At 40.6% G+C, this 12,032-nt stretch overlaps 1 protein-coding gene across 1 annotated transcript; it reads right to left on the bottom strand.

Moving 5' to 3' along the window:
• Nucleotides 1–359: 359 nt before the first annotated feature.
• Nucleotides 360–11,779, bottom strand: ldb1b (LIM-domain binding 1b). Its single transcript, XM_077718998.1, has 11 exons — nt 11,641–11,779; nt 5,892–5,994; nt 5,545–5,589; nt 5,272–5,347; nt 5,091–5,193; nt 4,833–5,005; nt 3,997–4,119; nt 3,829–3,912; nt 3,207–3,330; nt 2,974–3,119; nt 360–2,389 (listed from the first exon to the last, which is right to left on the bottom strand). The coding sequence occupies exons 1-11, from the start codon at nt 11,669–11,671 to the stop codon at nt 2,159–2,161; spliced, it is 1,239 nt and encodes a 412-aa protein (XP_077575124.1). The 5' UTR covers nt 11,672–11,779; the 3' UTR covers nt 360–2,158.
• Between the last annotated feature and the right edge of the window lie 253 nt (nt 11,780–12,032).

Here is a 12,032-nt window from a genome sequence, read left to right as displayed (position 1 = left end):
AAAGGTAAACAAGAGCAGTCACGTGACGCATCATGTGATATTTTATTCATAGCTTTTCTATTAATAACCAAAACCATACAATTATAAAATGTTCATGAGAAAATTAATAAGATTATAGAAATTAAATTAAAAAGAACAACAGAAATAGTTTAAAATAACTTTTTTTTGCTTCTAATATATTAAATTAATCCACTGAAAGAACAAAGTGGTTCACTTGCCTGACCTTAGTGCGGGCAAGCGTGGGCTCAATTCCCGGATGCGCGATACGCAATATGAATGAATAAAACAAAATCTACTCAGTCAGGTATTTGCAACATTAAATAGGAACTTTGTTTTGTAATAGATTCAGAAACAACCTCTTAAAGTGAAAATGTTTCTTTTTTATTGGTACCATACATTAATTAGCAAGGGCAGAAACTAACCAAATAAAAAAAATAGATATCAAACAATGATTCTACAAGGTTTGAGGAAGGTACAAGTCACCATTTAAACTGAATTTTAAATGGGTTTAAGTAAGAAAATGTACAAAGAGAAGATTCCACTTTTACTTATGATCAATATGTAAAGGGCCAAATCAAAAACAGCAGGATTTCTTTAGGCTTTTCATGACATGACCAATGAATGATAAACGTAATGTTAAGCTGGTTTTAGAAAATGGTGGAAAATGTCACAAATTAATACTTGTGGAGGTGGAAATAACTTTGAAAGCAAGTAATAGGGGTGAATGTCACCTATCAAACATTGCAGCACATTCACTTGATCAGGTTACGCAATACGTAAAACTCGACAGTAGATGGGTGGAAAAACTAACGATCTACGTAGATATGAAATAGCTGAATGAATTTTTGAATGTCCTAAATAAATAGAGGGAAAAAAACAAAAAACAGCAAAAAAAAAAATAAAAGAGAAAAAGAAAAACTTCCCATGGTGCCATTGTACCCTCATTTCATTTACACTACCCTTAAAAAAACAGGGAGGAGGAGGAAAGAGCAGTGTTTTTTTTCCTCGTTTTTCCTATTTTGTTTCTTTACATTAGATCAAGATGGCTTTAGGTATACCTAAGTAAGAATACATCTTATTACACTCAGACAGAACTTTGCTACTACCTTAAATATACAAGCACAAATACACAAAATTTCAAATTTCCAAAAGGAACAGAAAGACAAAATAAAACATCCACACGAAATAATTTTTCTTTTATAAACACAAAAGATAAAAACAATATATTTTAGGGGAGGAATAAAAGTCCTGTGGTGCTCCTTGGTCTGTAGCTTTTCAGTATTGAATTAAAAAAATTACAATAATTGAACTGAAGATGTTTAATAGAAATAAAAAAAAAACATTCTAGGGAAATATATACTGTATAAAAACTCTTAAAATGTTTAAGTGTGTAGGTTGCTTTCACTGGAGTCTACTCAGCGATGGCTCACACAGCAAGGAACTGAAACTCCTTCCATCATGTGCATATGTGTGTACGGTTAAATGTGTGTATTTAGTGTGAATTGCTGTGTCCCACAATAAAAGTGTGACAATTTCAACAATTTTACAACATGTCTCGAATTCTGGGTTGCTCGTTTTGGCAAAGCCACTGACTTGTTTAGGCTTCTTTTTCCTTTCGCTCACTTTCAGTCTTTCTCTCTTATAACCACCCACAGATCTTACGTTTTTACCAAAGGTTTCTAGTGACATGAGCATCAGAGCAGTCCAGAATCGATCTCATTATGATACTGGGTGGACAAGCTGTCCCTAAGCAACTTGGCTACCATAGCCATGCCACACGGTTTTGTAGCGTTCTCTTGGATTAAGTGTTGGTTAGTTCTCTCCTGGATTTAATCACCATGCCTCCCCATGGAAACTACCATGTCGCTGTCCTAAGTGGAAATTAGCAAAAGCAGACAGGATATTTTTAGTATGAAATACAGAAAAGGACCAGACAAGGGGAGGGCCATGGTGCCTCTATGTTGGGAAGTCACAGTTATGATGAGTCCCTAGCAAGAGGTCAAACTGCGGGCCGCCAGCCGCCACGTTTTAAAAGAGTCAAAGCTCTAAACGCACATCTAGGGGCTGCTAAGAAACCTGTTTCTTTCGTGACTTTTGACTTTGGGAAGGCTCAGAGGAGGGTGCGAGGGATTCGTGTATTGGAGAAGGATCCCAAACTCTATTGCGATGCCTGTGAAGTGGGGTTGTCGCTCTTGCTCTCCTGACTGGAGGGCGCCTTGTTGTTCCAGGGTGAATTGGACCCCAGGGCCGGAGAGTTGTTGAAGCTGTCCTCATCGTCAATGCCATTGGCTGCGTCAAACTGGGTGTTCTCCAATCGCGTGATCAAACGCTCGTCCTCGTCGCCAAACTCTCCTCCCATCAGCGTAGGCTCTCCTACCACCATCACATCCTTTAACAGTGAGAAAAAATGTTAAATTACGAGAACCTTCTTGATAAGAATGTGGCAATTTTGTAACACTGATGGTGGTATGAACCAATGTGTCAGGATGCCGTCCTAGCATCAAGCGTTTACGACAATTCTTCTGCAAAAGTGCTGCGCTGTGCCTGATTATACAAGCAAGAAGTCTGCCACAGGTCGGATTACCCGCCAATTACATAAAGTGTTCAATTGACTTGTTTAAATTGTTCGGTGGCAGACAAAGCGCATACTGTATTCTCTCACATATAGGCCGTATTTGTAACAAAAAAAAGCGGACTGAATCAAGGGTGCGGCTTATATGCGCACAAGACTTACAGCGTTACTATACTCTTTTTTTGCCAGTAGTTGTTGGAAAATTAACCTTTTTTATTTGTTGGTTATTTTCTGTTTTGCAGTAAGAAAACAACCATTACTGGATCATATATTATAAAACTGTTTTTTCTTCATTAATTAATTGGCTGCGTTAGGCAATGGTGAATGATCACTGTTAACCTTCTCAAATGGAATGAAATTCCCTCCAGGTTTACAGCAGATGAGTCCACTGGTCTACTTACTGGAACCTGGCTGGAAAGAGGGAAGCCACTTCCAGGACTCTTTTTCTTGTTATTATTGTTGTTATTAGTTCCTCCTCCGCTGATGGTGCTGCCTCCGGACATCTTACGCTTCCGTCGTTTGTTGGGGGCCTGTCTCGAAGGCTCAGCTAAAAATGGGAAGCATGGAGGAAATGCTTACATCATATAGGCGTTGTCAAATGTTGCTATGTGTGTGTGGCTTTTAGTTTACTAACCCGGTGGTGCCACCATTCGCTGCCATTTCTGGAAGAGGCAGGTTTTGAGGCAGTCTCTGGGGCTGAGGCTGTAGGTCTTGTGTCTGGACATCAGTTCCTGCATGGGTTCCAGGATCACGCAGAGCTGGAATACAGAATACAGAAAATAATCTTATCAGCGCAAACTTAGTTCATTGGTTTGGAAAGCTATTCTGCTGGGGTGTTGTCTTTTAATCTAACAATTAAGGCTCTTGGATTATCGTGAGTAAGTGTTGCACAGAATCATTTTGTCTTTCAATAGTATGTGTGATACAAAACAAATACAAAATATCAACCTATTGAAGAAATCATTTATTTTAATTCCTCACTCAATCAACTATTAATTAGCCAGTCATTCTTGGTTGGTTATTTTCATTAATTAGATGAAACTTAAATTCTGTTCATTTATTACCTGTATTTTTTTTCATATTCTTTAACATATTTTTCTTCAAAACGGTTTATCTGTTCTTTAACTTTGACATTCAACCTGCTGCACAACAGCTCCAAGATTCTCATTAGGTGCAAGTTCAAATTTAAAACAAAATATTATTGAAGCATAAATGACCACCAAATGGAAGATCTGGTGTTTTTATTATTGACTTACTCTGAGGTAGTTTAGAGTAGAGTTTGACAGGCCACATCTTGTAATATTTTTGGACAGCTGGTCCAGCATCTGTGGGTCCTGGGCCTAAGGGGGTTTTCAACAGGAGATGAGAGTAAGCAAATGACAGTCATTAACAATGTTACAGATTCAAGACTGCCATCCACTCACATGCATGGCCAGTATACTGCGAGGGATGAGCTCACGATGTTGCCGAATGCTAAAGTGCCACGTTTTTATCCTCATCATGTCGTCAAACATGAATTCCAAATACAAGCGGCCTTCAACACACACCTACAGGACAAAAGTCAAGAGTAGAATTAGATCAGCATAGATATTCAGAGTTCAGTCATTAAAAGGATTACTGCATCTTATCCAGCATTAAGTTAGAGGGGTTTACAATTCATGTTGTAAGTGTATTGGTCCTTCCTATTGATTATAGTAACAAATGCATTACTTAGATAAATACTATGTCAACAGAAGTTCGGCCGGGCCCCTTTTTCCTACCTAAAACCTTTTAGATGCTTGTACAGTGGTAACTTGTTGGTTAACTACAAGTGCCCCGGACATACGAGCAATTTCAGGTACGAGTAAAATTTCGGGCAAATATTTATCCGAGACACATTTTAATATATGAGCATACAGCGGACGCGGGAGGCTGCTCATAAAAACATCATGGGCACTGTCAAGCCTCACAGGCATGCTGAAACCTATGCCAGCCAACAAATAGCGGTAAGTAAGTGGTGCCCACCCTGAAGTGGTTTCAAGCCAATCGAGTGGGACAAAGAGAATAACAATTGACAAAATAGACACAGACACTCAAACCTAAGGACAATTTGGAGTAAATGAATATAACTATTCAAAACTTCCCCTGAACTGCTATTATTTAAATTGTAACATCCAATTCAATTTCAAATCAGAAATCATTGATTCTGTATTTTTTTGTCAGGCTTCAAAGCATGTTTCAGAGACAGTGGCAAAACAATACACATTTTTTTGGCATTCACCTGTGTGAACATTGGCTTTCCATTCTGGGAGACCATTGTGCACTGATCACAGTCAAGGGAGACAAAGTTGTTGTGAAATGACTCCTTGGGGTGTTTCAGCACATAGTAGAGCTCTGTGGCACCACCTTCGAATATACTCCGAAAGTACCTTGGAATCAAGGTCCGGCCAATTGCTTAATGGGTGAAAAGAAAACAAAGATAATTACATTAAACATTAGAGATTATGTGATATGTATTCAATACAGCACTTGTCCTTACTGTAGCGTTTTGGCCCATCCTCTAAACAGAAAGTAATGGTCAGCATGGCATCATCTTCAAAAAACTCCGTAGTAAACGCATCCCACCATAGGTTATCGCAGTCCTACATTTTAGAAATTAGACAAATATTCCATTGCCCACACATGGTTTGACTGATGTGCTAATGAGAGAGTTTACAAACCTCTGTCCAGTTCTGTAGTCGTTTGTTTAGTTCAAATATTCTGTAGTCTGTCTGGTTGCCATATGGTGTGTGCCTCCTACGCCATAAAAAAGACAGGAGATGAAAACAAAAGGAAATACAGTTGGCTTGTGGCAATAAAACACAAAGAAAATTCAGGGCTATGGCCGTATCAGAGTTGTTTAACAACCTTATTTAGCCTGGTTATACTTTCATGCTCAATGCATGCGATAGGACTCAGCAATATTATCTGAAAAGCAGGTTCTGCTGTCTTACCCAATTCCTGGCTCAAGGTATGTGGGAGGATACATTGGGGTTGGGCTGTAAACAAGAGAAAGAGTTACATACAATATAGCGCAACCACATCAAAACACAAAAACTCTAACAAATCGTAAGAGAACAATAGAACATTGTTAAGTTATAACAGAATATAAAATAAGAGTGTGAGGATCAGAAATGACTGAACACAAGAAAAACACTTCCTGGAGTAGCTTAAATGAAGATATCACAGAAGTAGACAAACATATGCCAATGAAGGAATAATTTGAAAAAAATAAAAGTAAAAATCAGGCAGCAATGATTTTGTGAAGATTTCACATAGCCATATCAATCACGAAACTCACCCTACGTCTCTGTCCAGCATGGTGCCGGGATGGAAAGGAGGGAAAGTGCTACCGTTGGGGGGCTCCTTGGGGGAGTACAGCTTGAACGATTTGGAGGAACAGCCTGGAAGTAAGCAGAAGAAAAGAAAATAAATTAACTGTAATATTCATTATTTTTGGGGGCAAAAAAAGGGAAGTTACGGTCTTGATTTGAAATTGAAAATACTCTCATGAGGTACTCAAATAGTAAAATATTATGAATGTGGATACGCTGAGTGCGTGCGAGATCCACGATCCACAAACAACTGCTGTTAAGGTTGACATTAACGGGGAAAAAAGCAAACATGAATCAACTCCTCTATTTTCCCAAAAAACAACTCTAAATAATTCTTTTTCCATCTCTCACAGGCTCCATTCCCTTATATGTATTACTCTAATTGGCAAGCTTTCTAAAGGCTATCCGGGGTAGCAGTCTCCAGGTCACGACCCCAGTCGTCACCATGGTGACGCCCCACCTCATAAATGTCTTGTCTCAACATAATAAAAATGACTGTAGCTCAGCAAACATGTAAATGAGATGTGTGCTTGTGCCAGAACAACAAAATAGAAATGATTTTCATATGTAAAATGTTTCATCCACACACCAGACTAAATCATCCAACAATCAAACACAAATGCACCAAACTGAATGTCAGCATATTTTTGTTGCAGCCCACACAAGTGGTTTGGATGCAATTAAAAAAAAAAGCTTACTGTTCAGTCAAGACCTAAAACAGGTTTTTCAACTCCAACTAAGAAAGTATATGCCTTCATTTTATTGTCAACAGAAGCTATTTGCTATGCAAGCAATAGTGCGCAATGGGCTGGGTACAACAACAGGAAAGAGAAAAACAACATAAATTGCGTTTATAAATAAATAAATAATCAATGTTATGTGTCCATTAGTTGGTGAGAGCTCCATTAGCTCCTCTCTTCTCCTGTTAGTGGTTAATGACAGGCAGTCCCAATCACATCAGCAGGATTCCACTTCCTCCGTTGGGAATTGGTTCATTTCTGCTCAACAAGCAGACACTTTACTGTCCAAACTCACAGAATACGTCAAGTGTTGCATGGCTCAGTGATAAATAGCCCACCAAAACTAGATTGTATACAAACTCTACACCATGTGAACTTTTCGCGTATAAACAGTATCACTGGCGTTGTTGTTTTCGGGCACCCAGCTTGTACCGAAACACCGAACAAATGAAACTTTCCCGCAAAACAAGACTTGCTTTCCAAGTCGTGTGTTGTTCAAATTGCACGTAACCTTTGCAAAGACACGGTGGAATTTTTTTTATTGGTTTCAGGTCGTGGTTGGCATATTTTACGAGGGGCTGTGAGGTTACAAAGGCAATTAGAAAGGCAACACAATGCTAACATTAGCTTTAGCTAACATTAGCTTTGAAGATTTCGAAGCTAAAAACCACTTTGGCAAGCGTGCATGTAAACGATATAGAAACTGACAATCTCTAAACATACAAAAACGAATATCCCCACTGCACTCGGTCCCCAGTGGGTAAATTAGTAACTAAATGAGTTAGTGGCCAAGCTAACATTAGCTAGCCTACATGGCAGTCTGCATACACCGCTAGGCGCTTCGCTAACATCTTAGCATTAAATCCCCTTTCAAAGGAGGATCCACCAAAACAAGCCGGAAAAAAACAGTGGCACCAACCGCTAAGCAATATCTACTCGCAAGACAGGCTGTGGGAAAGCTGCGGATCGCGTAGCGACCATTTACCTGCGCTGAAATCCAATGAGAAGACAAATGTTTACAGATCCGTGCCCGAGTCCGTGCCTACGCTCCGTGCGTCAAGACCGATAGGGCCGCTGAATGGACGGCTCGGCGCAACGTACCCACACAACACGTCCCAATGAACGCGATCGATGCACTTTTCCGCCAAGTGTGAGGCCGTAGAAGCAATAGGGGCCAAAAGAGGCAGTGTGTCGGCTATGTTTTGTCCCGCATGAGGCCTTGTCAAAGGGCTAAAGCCTGTTGTGGGTTTACATACGGACCCCGATGAGCCCTTTGTTCACGGGAGGACATGAACAATAGCTCTAGGCCCTCCTCCTCTTCCTCCTCCTTTCTCTCCGCAGTACATTTGCTCTTCTCTCCCCTGACCGCCACTGCTAGTCGCCCCCCTCCACTCCACCCCACTCCCCATCCAAAGCTCATAAAGGTTGTCTGCTAAGCATTTTTCCCTCTTCCTGCTCCTCCTCCCTCATCCCATGCTTCCCTTCTAAGTGACAGAGATGAGAATTGGCCTAATGCAGCCAAGTGGAAGTGTGTGTGGAAAGATGTTCACAACTGAGCTAAATTTTGTTTAAAAAAAAAAAAAAAGAAAGCAATAAAAAGTTGAAAGAAGCATTTCAGATTTGATATTTCTAAAAAAATAAAATAAAAAGAAGATGAGACAGGGTGGCTCGGTGGCCTCACAGTGGGGAACCTGGGTTCAAATCCAGGTCGGTCCTCCTGAGTGGAGTTTGCATGTTCTCTGTGTGGGATTTCTCCGGGTATTCTGGTTTCCTCCCACATTCCAAAGACATGCACAGTAGGCTGTTTGGGCACTCAGAATTGCCCCTAAGTATGAGTGTGAACGTGAATGGTTGTTTGTCTCCTTGTACCCTGTGATTGGCTAGCCACCGATTCAGGGTGTCCCCCACCTAGTCCCCTTAGTTAACTGGGAAAGGCTCCAGCCCGGGCCTGCGTTGGTTTCCCCCGGGTACTCCAGTTTCCTCCCACATTCCAAAAACACGCATAGTAGGCTAAATTGACACTCTAAATTGCTCCTAGGTATGAGTATGTATGGTTGTCCCTTGTTTCCTTGTGCCATGCGACCGACTGGCCACCGATCAGCTGGGATAGGCTCCAGCACCCCCCGCAACTCTAATGAGTATAAAGCGGGGCAGCAAATGACATGAAATGAGAATTCCATTCACGCTTACACTTTTTTCTCTGTTTTGCTAGCAGTTTACCGACAGATTTTTTTATTGGAATATAATAAAACTTTTTAGTTCCATGGCTGTTTGATTCTTGATTTAATCAAAATAGTAACCAGCAAACAAGTATTTGAAAGACATCACTTTTCTTTCGCTATCTTTTACCCACACACACATACACACAAATTACACACACTCAAAGCATTAAGCTTAAAGGAGAATCCCATGGCCTCTAAATCTTCTTAAATCGCCTCAAAATATAATCAGATAGACAGATCACAGCCAGAAAAAAACTCACCCATATGGGAAAAGTTTTTGAAAAAAAAAGAACGAGTAGTACGTTTTGACTATATGTCCGTCATGCACGAACTATGATCAACCAAAATAAATGGAGATCAGATTTTTCAATGCTATGCTACCACACTGTTTGAAAACATAATCATCAATTGTATCCATTGACTACATTGCTTGTTCTTATTAGGGTCAAGGGTGGGCTCGAGCCTAATATGTTATGGGAATCTAGAGCACAAGTGTGAAAGTGGCGGCCCGGGGGCCAAATCTGGCCCACCGCATCATTTTGTGTGGCCCGGGAAAGTAAGTCATGAGTGCCGACTTTCTGTTTTAGGATCAAAATAAAAGTGTAGATGTATATTAAATTTGATTTCCCCCATTTAAATCAATAATTGTACCTTTTTTAATCAATTTTCTTTCTGTGTTTTTAGTTCAAAAATCATTTTTTAAAATCTGAAAATATATTTTATAAAAAGCTAAAATAAGCATTGTTTTAGATCTATAAAAAACGGAATATTCAGGGATTTTAATCCAGTTCTTTTAATCCATTTATATATACAAATGTGAAAGAGGGTGTAACAGTTACTGTTGAAAACCTACACAAGCACAAGCAAATTCGCCACAACAATATTGCATATGATAATAATTTCTTCTACTCTGTTCAAAAAGGACAATATAATTAGACGGCGATAATAAATCAGATGACTCCAGTGATTAAAAGGTTCACATAGATATTAATAGATCAGTCTTACTGTCTTAATTAAAGTGAGTTTCATCACGCTGTGGATTACTATCAGGACCTGAAACAACTTTTTGAAAAGTCACTCTTAACGCTAGATTAAATTTGATGTTTAATAGCCAAAGGATATACCGTTGGCAAAACTATTTTTTAAAAATATTAATTACGTGCCTCGAGACTAGGCAGCCCGGTGGATGAGTGGTTAGTGGCCTCACACTTCTCAAAATCGAGGGTGCAATCTGGGACCTTCCTGTGTGGAGTTTGCAAATTGCTTGCCTGGGTTTTCCCCGGTGACTCCGGTTTCCTCCCACATCCCAAAATCATGCATGGTAGGCTGGTTGAATATTCTAAATTTCCCCTAAGTATGAGGGTGTGTGTGAATGGTTGTCTGTATCCTTGTGCCCCGCGGTTGACTGGCCACCAATTCAGGGTGTCACCCGCCGGATTGGCTGGGATAGGCTCCAGCACCCCTCGGGACCATTTATTTCATGTGGATACATTACTTCAAACTTGATAAATGACACATTTATTATCTAACTAGTATGACTCGTTGCTCAAAAAGAAGGATGGCAGCTTCTTGGCAGCGGCAATTTATGTCCAGGATCACAGTGTAGTGTAGTCATTCATGCCAGTTTATGTGTGTGAGCCTCTGTGTGTGAATCCAATGTGGATTTTGCTATTTAACACTATGTCCACAGTAGTCATGGTAACAGGCAAGTTTTCACAACTGGAGAGAGGCAAAGAATCATCTGCGGACACACAGGGGTTAATCCAATGTGGGTGCGTGTGTGTTGTAAGCTTTGCCATTGAAATGTTACATGACTGAGTTAATCCACAGAGCAAGTGTATGTGTCGGGTGATGGAGAGGCAGTGGGGGTGGGAGGTGTATCAGGATAAGGCTTTAAGGGCTTACACACACCGTCTCTTTCGCTGTGAGGCACAGGGCAGGCCTTATCTTTAAGCAGCACCCTTAACAGCGAAATACACATCCACACACGCGTCACGCTGTTGAATCGTCCCTATTCTGGCTAGCCTCAGACATGAATCCAAGTACTACAACTGTGTAACATGAATACATAGATATAACTTAAATACGAGGTATAACTTAAAGAGTAAATTGTTTAGGATAAAGATTCTGCAAAGGGGACAGGGCCCTGAATCGGTGGCCAGCCGATCGCAAGGCATGAGGAGACAAATAACCACGCACACTCATACCTAGAGGCAATTTAGAGTGTCTAATCAGCTACCATGCATGTTTTTTTGGAATGTGGGAGGAAACAGAATACCCGAGAGAACCCACACAGGCCGATAGAGAACATGCAAACTCCAGACAGGTGGACCGACCTGGATTTGAACTCAGGACCGCAGAGCTATGAGGCCGACTTGCTCACCACTCGCGGCGCTGGGCCGCCTGATGCAAATCACATATGAATATTATTTTAAAATGCTCGCAAAATTTTAAAAGTCAGAGCTGTCATTTTTCCTGCTTTGAGCCTTCTTAAAGTATAGTTAGTGGATAAGCAATTTTCAACATTTATGATAAGTGATTTAAGATGTTATTGCGTAAACGAGTAAGTGGTTAGTGAAGCTGACCTCTCTTTTTAATCCAATTTAAGCAAAGAACAAACAGTGGGGTTGGCAGACAAGAATGAACCAGAGTTCAGGATAAGTCACAGCAAAAACACTCTGGCAAGAATGTTCCCTTTGTCATGTGCTGCAGAATCAGCTGTGCAAGAGGCCACAAGGAAAAGGTCATCTTACCTCCCTCAGTTTCTACCTCTGACATGGCCATTTTGTCACCCAATAAGCCACGCTGACTGCGATACACTGGTCAAACGCTTACACGTGTTGTCACGTGTTCATTCTTCTTCCCCTGTGAGATATCTCCACTGTCCAGACTGTCAGCTCAGAGGCATTGGTGGGTGAGGAGGGGGCACTTCCACACACCAGTCAACAGGAAACTGAACGTCTGCCTCAGTTCTGATAACGACCATTTGCCCTCCCCTAACACCAGACTCTACGCACTCATCCCAAAGTCCCCTGATAGAAACAAAATGACCATCCGGAGTTTATTTTAATGTGCTTTGGAATCACATATTTTTTTTCCATTGTCATTTCTATTGCTATAAGTCAGGGGTAGGGAACCTATGGCT

This window comes from Stigmatopora nigra, chromosome 6 (assembly GCF_051989575.1).
Source record: "Stigmatopora nigra isolate UIUO_SnigA chromosome 6, RoL_Snig_1.1, whole genome shotgun sequence".
Classification (NCBI taxonomy): Eukaryota; Metazoa; Chordata; class Actinopteri; order Syngnathiformes; family Syngnathidae; genus Stigmatopora; species Stigmatopora nigra.
The sequence above is the reverse complement of the archived record's forward strand: the minus strand, read 5'-3'. Positions and strand labels throughout refer to the sequence as shown.